The sequence below is a fragment of the Lissotriton helveticus genome, chromosome 6 (assembly GCF_964261635.1).
Source record: "Lissotriton helveticus chromosome 6, aLisHel1.1, whole genome shotgun sequence".
NCBI lineage: Eukaryota > Metazoa > Chordata > Amphibia > Caudata > Salamandridae > Lissotriton > Lissotriton helveticus.
The window spans coordinates 50,238,767-50,258,207 of NC_136067.1; the positions used below are offsets into that span (position 1 = coordinate 50,238,767).

General features: G+C 43.9%; 1 protein-coding gene across 7 annotated transcripts in view; it reads right to left on the minus strand.

Annotated features, from left to right (window-relative positions):
• DNAH8 (dynein axonemal heavy chain 8) overlaps positions 1–19,441 on the minus strand; it is a 10,041,960-nt gene that overhangs the window by 6,168,506 nt on the left and 3,854,013 nt on the right. For all 7 annotated transcript variants that reach the window (XM_078647354.1, XM_078647353.1, XM_078647356.1 and 4 more), the window contains one exon: positions 16,501–16,614. In XM_078647354.1, coding sequence (XP_078503480.1) covers positions 16,501–16,614 — 114 coding nt within the window. The remainder of the gene's footprint in view (positions 1–16,500; positions 16,615–19,441) is intronic.

The following is a 19,441-nucleotide window of genomic DNA, read 5'->3' on the forward strand; positions in this document are numbered from 1 at the left end:
TAAAGCTGATCTAAACTCCCTAAATTTACAACTACTTAGCAACGACCCTACCCACCTGAAAGGACACTTGCTAGATCCCATCTTCTCTAATCTTTCCAAATTGTCCGCTCAAACCCCTCTCCCTCTCCCCTGGTCCGACCACTTTTTGGTCCCTCTCAAACTCCAACTCCCAAAGAAAATCTCTGATACTCCCTGCTCCCGGGCCCCGTCACGGCCATGGAAAAAACTAGATACTACCCTATGGGAGCACTCGCTGCTCTCCACACTACCCACAGTCGACCCTGACCCCTCCAAAGCTGAAATTCAATTACATAAATGGGTCACTAACTCCCTCGACACAGTCCTGCCTCTCAAAGCCCTTCCTACTAATAGGAAATCCTCCAAACTACCGTGGTTCACCGAGGAACTACGGGAACTAAGACGGAAAGGCAAAAGGCTGGAACGCCAATGGAGAAAGCACTGGCACTCGGATGATAGAAGTGGCTACAAAGCCCACATCAGGCTTTATAAAAATGCACTTAAAACGGCTCAAGCCTCCTACTTCGAGGATCAAATACTAGCCGCAACCAACTCCGCAAAAGAGACTTACCGGATAGTCAAGCTCCTTTCCAAAATACAGGAACCCCCACCCCCTCCTGACCTGGATGGCGCAAAATGCAACCAGATGGCCGATTTTTTCTCAAAAAAAATCGAAAAAATCCTGAACTCCCTCCCGCCTGCGACAACTGCACTAAAAGACTCTTTCTTCCCGACCTCCCAAGACGCCCCTAGGCTGCTTTCCTTCCCCCAAATTACTATCGAAACGTTCCTTAGTGTCTTGCACAAAGTCAAAAGCGGTGCCCCATCTGACCCAGCCCCGATCAGTAAACTTAAACAAATTGCTTCTACCATAGCCCCCCCTCTCACTAACCTGATCAATGCCTCCTTTGAAACTGGCATAGTCCCAGTAAACTGGAAAAAAGCCACGGTAAAGGCTCTTATAAAAAAAACACACCTTGACCCTTCTGACCCATCAAACTTCAGACCTATCTCTCTGCTACCGGCAATTAGCAAAATCGCCGAAAGAGTGGCAAATCAACACCTTTCCGAGTTCTTAGAGTCCCATCATCTTCTCCGCCCAACCCAGACTGGCTTTAGACCTGGACAGGGGACTGATACCGCCCTGTTAGCCGTGGTCGAAGAAGCGAGGGGCATTCTGGATGGAGGAGGATCGGTGGCAGTGATCCTCCTCGACCTGAGTGCCGCCTTTGACACGGTGGACCACGCAACCCTTGTTCATCGTCTCGGGCTGCTGGGAGTGGCTGACTCCGCCTTGGCCTGGATCGCATCCTTCTTGGAGAACAGGTTTTTTCAAGTGACTGACGGACATTCCATCTCCAGGGCTCATGCACTCAAGTGTGGGGTGCCTCAGGGATCCTCCCTGAGCCCCACACTTTTTAATGTGTACATGGCTCCTCTCGAGGATGTTGTTGAACCCTTTGGGATCAAATCAATAATGTACGCCGATGACACCCAGCTCATCGTGTCCCTCAACCAACCCGACAACGCCCTCTCCAATTTGTCTAGCTGCCTGGAAAAAGTTCACCAATGGATGTGCGAATCCCGGTTAAAACTGAATGGGGAAAAATCTGAAATACTTCTGCTGGGAAACCCTAACAAAATACCCGCCCCCCTTCCCTGGCCACTATGCATGGGATCCCCTCCATCCCCAAAAGCCGAAGTGAAAAGCCTGGGGATATGGTTGGACCAGGACCTCAGCTTCAAAACACAAGCGAGGAAAACCACGGGAATTTGCTTCGGCCTTATGAAGATGGCACGAAAGATTCTCCATCTACTCCCCCCTCAATCCAGGAAGCTTTTGATGCAGGGGCTGGTGAACTCCAGACTGGACTACGGGAATGTCCTATATCTGGGGGCCCCAGCCTCTGTACTCCACAGACTCCAATGCTCTCAAAACGCGGCGGCAAGAATACTGACAGGAACGGCAGCAAGGACCTCTGCCAAGCCGGCCCTTAGAAATTTGCACTGGCTGCCAGTCCAAGAACGTGTCAACTTTAAGACCCTGTGCATGGCACATAAAATACTGCACAACGAAGGCCCCCCTATTCTCAGACTTCTTGTGTCCTTTCAACAATCAACTAGACAACTCAGATCTAACTCCCTCTCCCTTGCAAAAGTCCCCAGAATTAGAAAGGCCAGAACAGGTGGTCGCTTGTTCTCGTACAACGCTCCGAGACTGTGGAATGCTCTCCCTCTCTCCCTGAGGCAAGAACAAAACCACCTTAGATTTAGGAAAAAACTGAAGACCCTCCTCTTTCCATGAGCACTACCCCCCCCTGATCGCCCACTCTCCGGGATGATAGTTACCAGCGCCGGGATGCCCTAGGGTAGCTGTTGCGCTCTATAAAACCCATAATCAAATCAAATCAAATCAAATCTACTAGATGGCATCTGTTCTAATCTTTCTAGTTTGATAGTCAAACCCCCCTGCCCTCAGGTATGGACAGATCATTTTTTAATCCCCTTCCTCATAGTCGAAACCCGGAAATCCTTTCTAAATTCCCTAAAAAGTAAGGATAAGCCCCACACGAAACCCACCCCGGATTGGAAGTCATTAGCCAGGAGAGCTGACATCGTTGAAATACTCAAAGATGGGTTACCAGCCCTTGCCGACTGTACTTCCTCAGATTATCAGTCCTTCTGTGACTGGATTGCTGGAGCGGGCAAGCTGCTTATATCACCCAGTAATGAGAACGTGAAACCGAGGAATAAGAAAAAAAACGCTCCGTGGTTTTCACCAGCTCTTAAGGCTGAATTAGGGGAAGTGAAAACGCTAGAACGGAGATGGCGTCGTAATTACGACACCGCCGCACGTAACATTTACATAGCAGCTAGACGGAAGTATCACGCAGGATTAAAATTAGCAAAAAAAAACCACTATCTACAGGCCATTTCTTCAGCAGGCCAAGAACAAAAAGCTATATTTAGGATTGTTAAGGATTTTATCAATCCCTCAGCTCTATCGCAAGAGATCCCTCCATCACAAGATCTCTGTAATGCGATATCTGATTACTTCGACAATAAAATCCTAACCATTACCAACACCTTTCCATCAGAAACCATCACTACAATGGATGATGAAGAGATAGTGAAGATGACTTCCTCCCTCCGCCTTGACGAGTTCGCCCCAGTCCCCCTGGAGGAAACTGCTAAAGCCATCTTAGCCAGCAAATCAGGTTCCCCCTTTGATCCCTGCCCCCCTCCGGTGTTGCACCATTTAATAGAGATGGATAATCCTATGATTAACAGTATCATCAATTCCTCTCTAGTAACAGCAAGCATCCCTGATGATTGGAAACTTGCAGCTGTCAAGCCACTCCAAAAAAAGGCCCTGGCTGATCCTACTACCCTTTCCAACCTGCGCCCGATCTCCCTGCTACCCATTCTATTCAAGTTGACTGAAAAGTTTGTCAATAGTCAACTGACTAACTTTCTGGAGAAGAATAACGTTCTCCACCCGAATCAGTCAGGTTTTCGGTCAGAACATTCTACCGAATCAGCCTTATTATACACCGCTGAAACTTTAAGAGCAGCAATGGACCAGGGAAAACAGGCAGTCCTCATCCTACTTGACCTGTCTGCAGCCTTTGATACCGTGTCCCATAACATCTTATTGGACCGGTTGGCTGCCGCAGGGGTGGGAGGACAGGTGTTGGCTTGGTGTAGGAATTTCCTCACTAACAGACGCCAAATAACAGTGCTTGGCCCATATCAATCTGAGGCTAAAAACGTCAGCTCAGGGGTGCCACAGGGCTCCAGCTTGAGCCCGGTCCTTTTCAACTTATATATGGCACCTCTGATGAACCTGATCGCGTCATTCAGGATCAGTTCTATTTCATACGCTGACGATACCCAACTGATTTTGGTGTTGGACAAGGAACAACCAGGTGCCGAGGAAGATCTTAGGAACTGTCTTGCAGCAACATTCAAATGGATGAACAACAACCATTTAAAGTGCAACGCCGGAAAAACGGAAATCTTACCCATAGGGACCAATAACCCTTTTTCCCCCATAGCATGCTGGCCTTTGGATGCTGAAGCCCCACCCAACACAATTGTATCTGCCCGTAACCTAGGCATAAAATTTGACAACTGCCTATCCTTCAAACCTCAGGCTGTAGCAGTGGCAGGCATGTGCTTCCAAATCATTAAAGCACTTAGGAAGTTCTTTGATCTTCTCCCTCTTTCGGCGAGGAAAACAGTCGCAGTGGCCTTAATAAATTCTAGGCTGGACTACTGCAATGGACTTTATGTTGGAGCAAATAAAATCGTGCTCCACAAATTGCAGATGGTCCAAAATGCGGCTGCCCGCCTCGTATTGCGCTTGCCCCGTAGATCATCAGCCTCTGCAGCCCTGAATACCTTACATTGGTTGCCAATAGGAAAGAGAATTCTGTTTAAACTTCTCCTGATTACTTTCAGGGCTTTCCATCAACGTGGCCCGACCTACCTACGAAAGGGGTTTAATAGATACTATCCAGCACGCTGCCTGAGATCTGCAAGCCAGAATTTACTTACCACTCCTCGTTTTAAACTGGCTACAAAGGGTGGCAAATCCATCTTTGTACTAGGTACTAAGGCCTGGAACAAACTTCCTCTTTCCTTGCGGTCTTTCTCCCAAGAAGCCCCCTTTAGGAAGGCATTGAAAACCTGGACTTTCTCTCTGCCTGACGCTCTGTGTAGGACCTTAGTGTAGTGGATGTGTATAAGAAATTAGGACCTCTTTTCCCTATCCAACTCTTCCATCTGGGTTGTGTAAGCGCCAAGATACTCCTTGGAGTGGTAGCAGCGCTTTATAAATGTCCATTACATTACATTACATTACATTACCCTGCTGTGGGACACCCGAGCCCTCGGCAACATGAGGAACAGCAAGGGGTTCTCACACTGGGATACCATAGGGATATCCACGGTGGGCGATCTCTGGGAGAGGGGCGGGGTAATACCCTTCGACAGACTGAGAGAATTATACGACCTTAGCGAAAGGGAGCTCTACAGGTACATTCAAATACAACATGCATTGCTTGCGGCTTTGCCCTCGGACACCGATCTGCCCGAGTCCTCCCCGCTAGAAGACCGCCTCCTCACTGACTATATGATTGAACGCGCAACATCCCGCACCTATCGAAAACTACTCAATAACCTACCAGACCCAACACTGTCCTTAAAAACGAAATGGGAGGAGGACACTAGTGACATGGACGAGCATGAGTGGAATGAGGCGCTAGCGTCACCTAAGGAAGTGGGCATCTCTGCACGACTACGACTAGTGCAACTAAAAGTACTACACAGGGTATACTACACAAGGACAATGCTACACCGTATTAACAGGATACAACACCCCTACTGCCTTCATGGGTGCGGGGAGGAGGGCACATTCTTTCACACCATACGGGACTGCCCCCAGATTCAGGAATATTGGAGACAAATACTGCGAACAATCTCACAAACGTTAGAAATGTCGCTGTTGCCTGAACCTAAGAGATGCCTTCTAAACGTATGGGAACCTACGGACATCTCTAGACACGGGCGAATCTGGGTTACAGTGGGATTGATGGTAGCAAAACATGATATCGCACAACGATGGGGAGCGGAGGAAGTACCAACTAAGTCACAATGGTGTCTAAATATGGATAAGGTAATGATAACGGAAAGGGCGGTGTACTCCAACCGTGCCTGTCCGGGGAAATGGAATAAAATTTGGACCAAATGGAATGTATATAGGGGGGAGATTTGTGATCCCTTGCCGGAAGATGACCAGGATGAATCAGATGGGGAGGAGGAAGAGGGCTAGTAGTGTGGTCGTGTTGTGAGGGGGGGCGGACAGGGACCACGGGAGTGGCTTCGTTACTACATTCTCATGCAGGATTGACTAGGGAGGAACTACATAGCGAACCAGTGAAGAGGGATACATACTCGAGCACACGCATGGCACTCCGGGGCAGTTGGTGAGAGTGGGAGGGGGACTGGAATGGGGCATTTTGATGAAGTAACCATACACAATCATTAGAAATCTATGTACGACCGCAATGTTATTCCTAACAGTTATTTTAGTTTGTTGCTGTTCATGTAAAATGGAAAATCAAAAACCACTAATGATTGGGACACATATGCAAGTGCTGCACCTCTTCATCGCAGCAGGTATGTTGATATCTACTATATTGGATACTCCGCCAGGGGTTTCAGACTGCTGCAATGTGACTGATAAATTGTTATAGCGGCCAGCCCGATGGGTTGTAGGCGTTCCGCTGTGTAACTTAATGGTGCAATAAAGGTTTTTGGAGAAAAAAAAAAAAGAAAAGAGGTATAACCTCAGGAATGGGGATAATTTGAGAAAACCTGATAGATATCATGATACTGATACACGTTCCTCTCGTACCTTTCAGACTTCGTCACAGAAATCCGAAAGAAGAAGATGGTCAGAACACAAGGAAGAATGCGTGAAGTCCAAAGACGATCAACACGTTCTAAAAAGCAAGAAACCTCAATTCACCAAAAAAGAAGGTAGCAGGCCTAAAGATCAGACATGCCGAGGATCTTGAGGACACAACTCAAGAACGGGGAGTGGGCTCTGACAATGTTGGACAGCGCAGCAGAAGTCACCATAGCTCGCAAGAACTTGAAGGATCATCTGGAGACAGTGGACTTGAATGAATACATTCAGGTTGAAACTGCAGATACCACGGTTAGTAATCCACATAAGTTATATGAAGTAACACTCCAGATGGAGGGAGATATAACAAGAAAAATAAGAGCATTCTTTTGGGAGCGATTCTCTCAGGGTTATGACATTGACTGGCCACCAGAATTTGTCAGGGAGTGCCCACATAGCGAAGACATCATTATGCCAGCCTTCTCCAACCGCATTCCAATACATTTAAAATATACCTGTGCCAGGAAATGGGCAATTGCCCAGGCTCCTGCATTATACAAAAATCATGTAGGATGGAATGAGGATTTTTCTCACCAAAAATCCAATTGAAAACTCAACCAACTGCACAAAGGCAGTATCCAGTTAAGGAAGAAGCTAATAAACAGGTCAGAGAGATCTTAGATCAACTTGAATACCAAGGGGTGATTGAAACATGCACCTCGTCCATGAACAATCCTTTGTTTCCTGTCTCCAAGCCAGACAATACATATCGTCTAGTTTTGGATTACAGACATTTAAATTCATGTTGCAAAACTTTTGCAGTACAAAATGCCCATAGTGCAGCATGAATAAATAACATTGTGCATAAAAAATACAAAACCACTTTAGATATTTCTAAAGGTTTCTTCTGTCAAAACATTGCACCAGAAAGTAGGTACTTGACCACTTTCTCGATCAAGGGGACACAGCGTCACTTCTGTCCTCTCCCTCAGGGATTCAAGAATAGTCCTGGGTTATTTTCAGCTAGAGTAACAGAGTTACTACAAACATATGATGATGAAGCTTTTTCATATGTGGATGACATCTATCTAACAGACGATGACTTGGACAGGCACTTGAACAGGGTGAACACCATTATATTGGGGTTCGCCTCTGAAGGATACAAATTAAATTTTAAGAAATCAAGAATTGCCCACCTCAACGTCCTTTTTCTAGAATACGAGTTATCAAGTGAAGGCAAATGCCTGGCAGCCAACTATTTAGAAAAGTGTGCGCTGCTCCAACCTAAAAAAATGCTGAAAAACTTACAGTCAGTTCTACGTTTCCTGAATTTTGGAAGAACATACATTCTAAACTACGCAGAAAGGGTTAAACCTATCTACGAATTAATCAAACCTGATTTTAAAACAGTTAATTGGACACAAAAACACACAGAAATTTTGCATTCACTCCCAACAGACATGTTAGCAACTGAACATTTTCAAACCAGCGTAAACATACGCAACTTAGTGATCCGAATCATTCCAGGACAATGCGGATTCACATACTTAACTTTTAACGAAGGCGAAAAAGTACCAATAGCTTATGAGTCACACTTGTACACACAAGCTGAAATGAAATTCACTTCTACAGAAAACATTCTGACAGTGGTTCAAACTGCAGTAGCAAAAGAGAGAGCCCTCGCACAGGGTAAACACATCATCGTCGTTACGCCTATACCTGCCATAGAGGCAGTGACGAAAGTGAGCATTCCGAATGCCAAAGCATTACATCTAAGATGGATACAATGGGTTAATTCTCTTGCTGCAACAGATGTTGAATACGTTTTTGATCCATATCTGAACACGCAAGAATTTCTACAATATGAACAGGAATGTCCCCTGCCTACTGAAATTCTGCCTCTAGAACAGTAAGAATGTATAATTTATACTGACGGATCAGCACAGCCCGCTACTAAACAAGCTTATAGTGCTGCATGCGCAATCGTTAAAGGTCGTTGGCGAGATGTCAAATTCAGACCGATGGTCACTACAACTCAATCTCTAGGAGATTGTACAGCTCAGTGAGCTGAACTACAAGCATTTAAGATGGCGCTTGAAAATACTGATCGCGAATTCCCCACACTTATAGTGTGCGATTCATATTACTGCGTTTAATCTTACAATGAATACTTGCAGAACTGGATTCAAAACGGTTTCAAAGATGCAAAAGGTGGCACAATCAAGCATAAGCTGCTTTGGGAACAAGTAGTTCAGTTACGACAAGGACTACAAAACACTCACGTGATACATACACTGAGTCATCAAAGTGATGGCGTTGACGTTGCAGGGAATTAATTGGCTGATGAAGCCGCGTAGGCAGCTGTGCAAACGACGTCCGTAGCTGCAATCACTCGTTCAAAAACGAAAATAGACTGCAAAATAATGCTAGCTGTCAATACTTCATGCAAAGGCAGTGGTGCAGCGTTACCTAATAAATTTCCACTCGATTACTCATACATAATTGATGCAAACTCCGTTCCTTTTGCTCGAATCCGTAGCGGTGGGGGGTAGAGTGATTTCAAACAGGAAACGTAGAGTAGCTTTGATATACAAAGCACATTTTGGAGAGGGTCTAATACATCAAGGGATCTCTAAAATGATATTAGAAGTAAAAGAGATTTACTGGTGGCCAGGAATGAATGCTCACAGTCACATGTTTGTCATTAACTGCATAGGCTGCAATAGAGATCGCAGCACAGAACGCCGCCGGATACCTGACTATAGCATAGCCAGCCCAGTACAGACACCATTGTTAGACAGCATTACACTTTCCATACGCAGACGTCCCTATGGACAAATGCAATCCGACAAATATTAAGACAAGATTCATTTGGATGTGGCCTCAGCGCTTGGCTCACGCTCGAACTGTTATAAAAGATTTGCGAGTCTTTATCGGCACATACGCAGTCGGCACCCTACATTCTGACCAGGGTCCTGCGTTTAGCTCTCGAGCTTACAAGGAGGCCATGGCCAATCTGGGCGTTGCATTGCGGTACACTAGTCCATTCCATCCTGAGGGAAATTCGGTAGTGGAGAGAAAAAAACGGAACATAAAGCAATCTATAACAGCTAGGGTATTAGGCTTGGGTGACGGGTGGGTCAAACATCAAATAAGTGTCCAACGTAGTCTTAATAATCTGTCAAGAAGTACTCTAGGGGGAATCACTCAATATGAAGTCCTTTTTGGGACCAGAATGATCGTATCGGACCTCGATTGTCATACTTCAGTTGTAGAACAAAAACCTTTTGATATCAAAGATCGTTTGGCTCTTTTGCAGGACTTAAATGAAATAAGGAACAGACAAAGTAACGTACTCCTGAAGCCAACAACCACTGAAGAGAAACCGACCGTCCCAGCAAGGCCTGTCTGGATTCCAAAGATTGGGGATCTAGTCAGAGAAAAAATTGCGGACAAGAAGGAATTTGAGCCTTCTTACAGACAACCAGTACCTGTCCTAGCCATCCACAGATCAAGAACAGTTTTACTGTCACCCCTTGCTGGAAAGAAGGAGAACAGGTTTGTGTCCATCGACCTGGTAAAACCACATTGTGTGGCCGATCATAAGCAGTGGCCAAGTGGACTCCAAAGATGTAGCAGACGCCCAAACCTGCTACTATCCAAGAGGTTCAAACTGAGAGACTCATCACCTTTGAAGAATCTGAATTGCGAAATGAAGGACTAAGCAACAAAGCTATGGAATTTGTGCCTCTTGAGACCCAAATGACAGTTCGTCAAGAAACACCAGTCTACAATGAAGTAGCATCCGACTACACGAATATGACACGTGATCAAGTGATTCCAGCGATTTCAACTAATCCTGATACAATCCCTACAATTGACAGAACTGCCTTTGGATATTTCTTTAACTTTGATATGTTTTCTAAGGATCCCAGCGAACCTGAAACTTTTAAAGAACAAGCAACAGAACTTTTTCATCACCTGGAAAAGACTTATCTGGTTTCACCATGGATTGAACTTTGGATTGTGTTGGGTGTGCTTGTTCTTCTACTTTGGTTGACTCTGGTAATAACTTTGGGAATGCTGATAAATGGAAGATATGTTAAAAAGGACACAGCAAGTAAGAACATCAACTTACTCCTCAAGCCACATAAATCATCTCATCGTGAACGAGACTTGTCATTAGTGAACATCACAGCAGTTCCTATACCTGAGGGTAAAGCTTGGGACAGAACTGATTATGACATTTTTGCCCGTCTGAGCTGTTGAGGATTCCACACCAGTTCAAGATTTCCTTGAATGACTTTGTTTCATCTAGAACCTTTCTGATCATTGGGACTTCGAGACTGTTAATAATATGATGTTAGCTTAGAAATGTCTGCAAAATTTACAAATCATGAATATTTAGAAGGTTCATCACATTATGAGCAAATGTATTGGCATAATCACTATGATCATAATTGCTTGCATAAATCAGCAAACCCTAGAAATGTATTAACTTATAACCAATGGGAACATTGTCCTACGCCGCCAAAGGGTAGCTCAAAAACATTTTATGCCAAATTTCCATACTTTTCAGGGTTTAATACTTCCACTCCAGAATCATTTGACTTTAAAAATGTTAATAAGACAGGAAAGAAAAGTATGTTGACAAACACCAAGCAAATTTATTTATTTGCGGCCTTTTATGCTCAGCTAGGTTTTGACTTTTGAAAGACAACATTGAGACGAAAACTGTCTGGGGCACAAACGATTGGCAAGTGCAGGGGAAAGAAGCTTTGTTTAGAGCCTGAACATCCCAGAAAAAATGTTTTTGAATGACACTGTCCAACAGACATCTTGTCTTGGGTTAGCCAAGATAAAAGATTTAAACAATCCGTCTATACCTATACCTACACCTTCACCATTTAGTGGTAACACTTCAGAGGGGGAGGTCGACGTACATACTATTTTGCATCACAACAGAACAGATCCAGATTGGAAAAAATGGTTATTCTGGCCCACAGACACAAACAACTGTCAAGATAGATTCCTGAATAAAACACGGGGGTTCACATTCACTAGGCCATATCCAAGATATGTTCAGAGACAGCATCCAGGAATAGTAACAACATACAGTGTAGGGAAGCTATGACTTGAATGGCTACATAGATCTACACTTAAGGATGTAAAACAACACTTATCTTTACTTAAAGATGGCGTTGATCCTAGAGAATTCTTGCTAGGACCAAGAACACGTGTCATAAATGTTTTATATACGCCGGTATCTTTGCCATGCATAATAAAACATGGAAGATTACGTCAAGCAGAGACTGCAGAACGAATACGAGAAATTGATCGTATTAACTTAGAGAAATCTCTCTCTGTAGTTGACAATGGGTTAACGACTCTGTCGTCCAGGAAATATTCTTTGGACAGCATAGTATGCTCTGCCATAGACATCATGGAACAGGACTTGGTCATGTTGCAACATGGTCAGTCACAATTACGTTCTATCATGTCATTGGGCTGGACGTTACAAAACCTACATTCAGGCTATGTACCTTGGCGTCTAATCAACACCACGTCACTGTTTTCAGAATGTTATCTCACTGATAAACAAATCAAACTGGTACATAGGGCAGCAGACTATACAGTGCTGAGCATTGAAAAACTACAAAGATTGCCATTAATCATCGCCAGCCACAGAATGGATAATACATGGTACAATCACTCTGCCTGTTAAAATTTTCCATTTTCAGTATTGCTTAAAACATATACCAGCAGGCATATATGAAAGGTTGGGTAGAGAATACATCAAGACATTCTGGGAACTACCATACATACACAAATGTTGGAGTGGGGGGAAAGAAGTGTTTCTTAGTGGTAAAAATTGTGAAAACGCATTAAGCGGTTCTCTCCTTTGCCAGGGTGTTAATGTACACGGGGCCTGCGATGGTTCCTCTAACAACCTATCCTGCCACCCGCAAGGTTCACCAGCTGCGGTGATTGATCCAATTTTTGGACAACTTTCAAATGGAAGTTACCTCATGTTGAATGATCACAGCTACTGTGGCATGTTGCCAGGTTTACCCTATCTAGTAACTGTGTCAGCCAGGGTCACTTGCTGTATGCAAGCATTGTTTCCTAAAACTAAGACAGACCGGAAGTCGCCACTTTGGCCTTTACTGAACATCTCTTCTATACGAATTGATACTTTAAGCAGAATGAAAGCCATTCTTTTACAGAAAACTGTGCCACTGACCTCGGCCAAATAGATCTATGATCTGCAAGTCGCAAGGACTTCTCCAGAGATACATGCCCTCTTAAATACAAATTGCCATATACATTTCTCAGAAATGTTAGGTCGTATCTTAAACATGTCTGATACGAGTGGTATTGTACATATATTTAAGATGATTTTTTTTCAGGACTATTGCCACCTTTTGAAGCAGTCCTAGGAATATTTCCAAACTTCGTGCACTCTGTGTTTGGTGGACTGCCTCTCATTTTGGGACTCGCTGCAGGGATACTATTTTTGCTCCTACTGATTCGATATGGCAAGCCAATCCACAAGCGACACCCAGATCACCGTGGAGACAACTCTACTGGCGATGAAGTGTCATGAGTGCATCGTCCAAATTTTGCGGTACTTGTTTAAGAGAATGGAATACCACATGGTTTCTGTCATTCAGACCAATTTGGCAAGATTGCACCTTACCTATTCTGCGTTTCTTGCTATGCGGAGAAGAATGCGTGCTAGACATCTGTCTGACGCTCCCATCAGTCATGCCAACAGATGTTGATACTTTGCTTGGACCAGTGACGGCTCATGCATTGGGTTGTCCCCAGCGCTACCAATTCTGATGACGGCATTCATTGAGATCTCACAGACGCAAAATGCTGACGGTGAGGTACGAGAAGCGACAGGGGCACACGTACCATCTGATTCAAACATTGCTAATGGGACCAATGCTGACCACGATGCTTCACATCTATGTGCGACTGATCTTCTTAATAAGGTAATCCAACTTTCAACTTCAATGGTAGACACATTTTTTACAGTCTTCGAAGATTTTATGTTTTCTCCAACCAATAACACTGACTTTTGAAATTGGCACAAAGTGTTCTGAGAGACTCTGAATTCGACCTTTATTTTTTCAAAACAAAGTTCTAGTTTTGGAACTCTTTTTCCTGTGATTAATTTTTGTTTTCCAAATTAGTATTTTTACTTTTCGGCACAAAAATAATCTGCTTAAAGTAGAACTATTCATAGAGAATAAAAATTCTTTGAAAGCTTCCAGAGACAGTTTTTGACCTTGTCCTAAGAACAATCTATAAGAATATATAATCTGTCATGAAATGGTTTCAGCAACTTTTCTTTTCTGTATTTTCGAGCCATTTCATAAAATGTATTTTCATGATTCATTAAGATAGCATTTTCAAATGTCAAACTATATGCTTTGAATGAAACGTTGCTTTAAATACGTACAGCACAAATGTTCTTTTTGTGTACAACCAGTACCAATGCATTTTAAATGTATTTTGGGGTGGGTTTTAAAACATCATGTTTAGATATTTTTAACGTGTTTAGAACTTAGTAGTAGTCGTACATAAGAAAGAGGAGTGGGTGTTGTGTGGTGTTTTAGGTTCCGATTGAATTTTCCCGATTCATGCCCTTATATAGGTACAAATAACTTTGCCCTTATATAGCATAGAAATCAAGCCCTATTTAGGCATAGCCCATGCTACCCAAATACAGGCATGGCTCTTCCATTCGTTCACCAAACATCACAACCAATTCTTGGAAAACTAGCTTAGGCCATTAGGGACTTCCCCTTGCTTGAATATTGATTTTGCCAAGAACTCCGTTAGTTTACAATGAACAACTATTCCCTAGGGGTTCATTCATGACGTTCATATGCCCGACTTTACGTCAAACATGGCATTTCTAAACACCTTCGAGGTATAAATATACCTTCACTTGCTATAGCAAACTATGGTGGTGGAGCAGATTGACAGTGTACTTGCCCGACGCAGCTCGCTACAGCAAATAACGAAGGAAGCCTACTCACCATGTGACGCACTGATCAGGAAGCTGCCCTCTCCTGACGAGAAATCCAGCTCCAGTGTTTCTGACTACCCTTGCGGGGAGTTGGGAAAACGAGTCCAGAGAAAGAGATACCAACCTCCTTCATTCTAAGGTATGGAGCTGATTAGTGCCTGGAGAAACCTTTGGTAGATTCTTGGCACAAACTAAACCTATGCTAAACAATAATTACTTCTTCCCTCATATTAGACTTAGGTTAGGTACATTGGGGTAGGCATATTTTAGAAGCACCAGTTGAGTATTTTAGTCCATGTTATTTATGTATGTATTTTTATATGGCTTAGAAACCATACAATGCTCTTACAATATTATATTATAATACTATTCTTGCTGTACGCATTATACTTTGCATTCTGTCAAACAATTGTAGCAGTTCACCTCTCTTGCATGAGAAATATGGCTGTTCAATAAACCTTTTTATTGAAAACGCCCGTCTCACTATTTCTCTGCAACTCTGTAGAAACGAAGCATGCACGATTGACTGAGTGAAATACTTATCTATTGTTTCCACAACTCTGAGAGATATATTCTTACTCTTGGGAAACAAAGTTGTCATGTTTATGCGGTTGTCAGAAACTAATCCCTTCTTGTGAACTCGAGAAAGTTTCTAGTGACCTCTGAGCTAGCTGGCACACACAATTAAGTTTAGTATATTCGATAGAGACCTAGTTGACCTAAGTCCTACGTCAAATCTATAGGATATATTATTCCAATGCGCAGAGCCTATTGGGAATATAGGAACTAGACTACATTTTGCAGGAAATGTGGCATAAACCTACAGCTGGAGTCTAATTGCCCTAATGCTCGCTAAGAGGGAGATTGCTGTTCATTGGGGGGCCAAAACTAAGCCCACAAAAACTGCTTGAGTGCGCACTATGGCCAATTGCAGTTTACAAACATAGTTTTATGCCACACCCCAACCCTCTAGCTCAAGACCTCGAGATATTTGGCACGTCTACCACACACATCTACAACAAACATCTGCTGCTTTACAGATCCACACTCAGATCACACCGGGAAAAATCCCCAGGGATGAGGGGACCAGACTAGATCATGACACTGAATGAGCAGGAGGCGTAGCTCCCCCCCTTCACTACTAAACATGGACTCACAGCAAATACCCAAACGACCACACTCTACTGTGCCATGTGGCATGCTAGAGAGAATAAAGCGCACACAATCCTGGAATATGGAACCCTTCACCTCCCAATCCCCCCTTCTTGTCTCCCTTTTTGAATGTTTTTATATTTGATTATTGTGTTTACTTTTCGAGCATTTAAAGTATGATTGCTGTATATTTTGTTTCATCAGTTGTGTTCTTTGATTGATTTTTGCATTGTAATGTCTTTATCTTTAATAAAAAAATAAAAATAAAAATAAAAAAGATGACTGGAACCGACTGAATAGAGATGTGCCTTTATCCTCAAAGACACAGCAAGTTTTTATTTCTTATGCTATGCCTTAGGTATAGTTATGCTATCTAGGCAATTTATTTCTCCTGTGATTTAAAACTGGAGGGATGGGCAATATTAATTCATACGTTATTCAGGCTTATGGAGATTATTTTAATGTCATTAACTACATGATATAGCCACAAGATTAGTTAGTTGAATAGGTGTTCTTTTCCAAAAGAAAGGGTTTCTTTTTTAAAAAAGCCCTCTGGGATTTCCAAGTGAAGCAGAAATATTCAGCCTGTGGCAGAGTAGTAGATTTTGCAATGCAGCTGCCTCAAAACATGCCTTTTTGGGATTATCTTTATGTCACCTGGGCTATGATGAATTTCTCAGATTTGAGGGGAATCATATTATGTTCTGACATCAAAATGCAGGAGAAAACATGTAAACAGTTGTCTGAGGGTGCAGAGACCAATGGATTATTGAATATGATATGTGATATCCTACCCACTCACTCTATGTTCAATGACATAAAAAATCTATTTAGTTAACTCAGCAATCTATTAAAATAGGTACATACTTACCTCTTCATATTGCTTTGCAAAGTTTCTCATTTCCTCCTGATATTTTGCTACACCATCAAGCAACTCCTCTTTGAATTTTGGTTGAACTTCAACAAGCTCATCTTGAACACTAGCCTAGAGAAAAAGTGAAATTCCCAAATTAATTCAACTTTAACATTGAGAAAAATTATTTATCCGTTTTTGTATAATCTGGAAACTGTACCAAAGACGTTGGAGGATTTTATAGTCACAAGAGAAGTTTAAAACATAAGAACAAGTTACTTATCTTTGGTAATGCTCTGTTCGGTGGATAGTGCATCTAACCACAGATTCCTCACCCTGGAAAACTCTTCAGATGCTAGCCTGGATCCAGAAAATTGTATCCAGCAATGTTCTTGCACACCACTAGCAGGAGCCATGTGAATCCTTTTTGGCTCCATACTTCTTTTTTTCTATGCCACCTCCTCAAACCTGGAGTTTGAACAATGTTTGGTACCAGTGTGCTGACTTCTAGTTTGGGATCTTTTTAGAAGTTAAAAATAGGCAGCTCTACAGAACGGGAAGGAAGAAGGGTGCTGAGGAGTCTGCAGTTAGACAGTGTATCCACAAGACAAATAATACCACGGGTAAGTAACTTGTCCTTCTGATGGATACTTTTAACTGCAGTTAAATACAGTTGATACCAGGGGAGTGAAGGGTCTGTGTAGAGGACTCAGACCAAAACGTCCTGCAGGAGTGCAGTGGTAGTAGCCTTAGTCCTGATGAAATAGACTCTCAACCCTTCCAGCGGGTGCTTCTTGGCCAATGCGTAGCAGATTTTAAAACAGAGGACCATCATCTTTGACAGGGTACTCTTCTTCACAACACTCCTTCGTTGCCCTGCAGGACTCCATAAAACACAGATCGACCTCATTGGGGTCTGTGGTATGATCAGTAGAAAAGGTTAAAACCCTTTTGGGGTCTAATTGATGAACTTTCTCCTTTTCTTTCAAAGAGTGGTGAGGAGATAAGAGCACTAGCAGAGTGACGAATAGGGTTGGGAGGTGAACTCCGCTTTGCCAGTGGACTTCGCAATTTTGCCACTCAATGTGATTGTAGTGTCTTGCAAGTTAGAAATGATTGACCCCTTTTGGCTCCTGATATCCTCCTTAGAACTGTGACGTAAGAGTTAGAGCAGAATGCAATGGAGTCTGATGCACAAGACACTTACCTTCAGTAATGATATATCTGTAAGAAACAGTAGTTAGTATTAGATTCCTTACCTTAGAATATCCCCAGGCGTCAGACTGGATCCGGAAAGTTTTGCGTAGCAGTACCCCTGCGCGTCAGTAGGCGTCGTCCGCGGCTCCGCGTCCGTCGTCGGCGCCGTTATGACGTTGTCGGAGTACTTAGATGCCGCCCTCGCGCGCTGACATCAGTTCTTATACACAGCTTTTCCGCGCCAGAAACGCAGAGCCATGATAAAAAACAACACTGGTGCCATGAAACTAGGGCCCTGAAAGGGATGACCTTAACCCTAGATATGGGTTCGCAGAACGGGGAGGATGGGTGGGGCGGTAAGGAATCTAATACTAACTACTGTTTCTTACAGATATATCAATACCAAAGGTAAGTAATTTGTGCATCTGAAAATAACAGGTTAGTATTAGATTCCTTACCTTAGAATAGATACCCCAGCAATACCAACCCTGGTGGTTGGTCTGCGAACCAATTATCACACCAGAAAGTCCTGGAGAACGGAACGACCAAAAAAGCCAACTCTCCGGACTTGACTATCCAGGCAGTAGTGTCTTGCGAACGTGTGCAGCGAAGCCCGCATAGCTGCCTGACAGATGTCCTACAAGGGGACTCCCCGGCCCAGGGCCGTAGTAGCTGCCGTGGCCCGAGTAGAATGGGCACTCAGCCCAAAAGGATGCTCCTTTTTAGCCAAAGACTAGCATGCCTTGATGCACAACACGACCCACCGAGAGATGGTCCGCTTGTGCACCGCCCGTCCCTTCTTAGGGCCCACGTAACCAACAAAGAGTTGGTCATCCACCCGGAACTGGCGTGTGCGATCAAGGTAGAAGGAGAGTGCACGTTTTGGGTCCAGATGGTGGATCCTCTCTTCCTCTTTCGAGGGATGCGGAGGCGGAAAGAAGGTGGGCAAGGTGATGGACTGCCTGATGTGGAAGGCTGTGACTACCTTGGGCAGGAAAGAGGGACGCGTTCTCAACACAACCTTGTCCGGATGGACAGAAAGGAAAAGAGGCTTAGAAGAAAGAGCCTGGAGCTCATTCACTCTCCTGGCAGAGGTGATGGCAACCAGGAAAGCAGTCTTAAGAGTAAGAAGATGAAGAGGGCAATTGTGAAGTGGCTCAAAAGGGGCGCACATCAAATAAATAAGAACAAGGTTGAAGTCCCACTGAGGCATCATGAAAGGAACAGGAGGAAACATATGAGTGATGTCCTTCAAGAACCTATGCACAACTGGGGACTTGAAAAGAGAGGGCTGATCAGGTAGCCTTAAAAAGGCGGAAACAGCAGAGAGGTAGCCCTTGATAGTGCCCAGAGCATAGCCCTGCTGGGCAAGAGAAAGAAGAAAGAGGAGAACCTCAGAAAGAGGGGCAGAGAGTGAATCCACAGCCTTTGCTGTGCACCATGCTACAAATTTGTTCCACCTGCAGGCTATACCGATTTTGTGGAGGGATGCCTGGCTGCCAGAATCACATCGCAGACTTCAGGAGGCAAGTCAAATAGCCTCAACTGTCGCCGCTCAATCTCCACGCATGGAGTTGGAGACTGGACAGGTTCGGTGGAGGACCGTCCCTTGCTGCTGCGACAGAAGGTCCTCCTGAAGAGGCAGACAAATCGGGGGATTGACTGACATGCTGAGTAGCTCGTGATACCAGTATCTTCGTGCCCAGTCCGGAGCCACAAGGATGACTTGGGCCCGGTCGCGCCTGATCTTCTTCAGCACTCT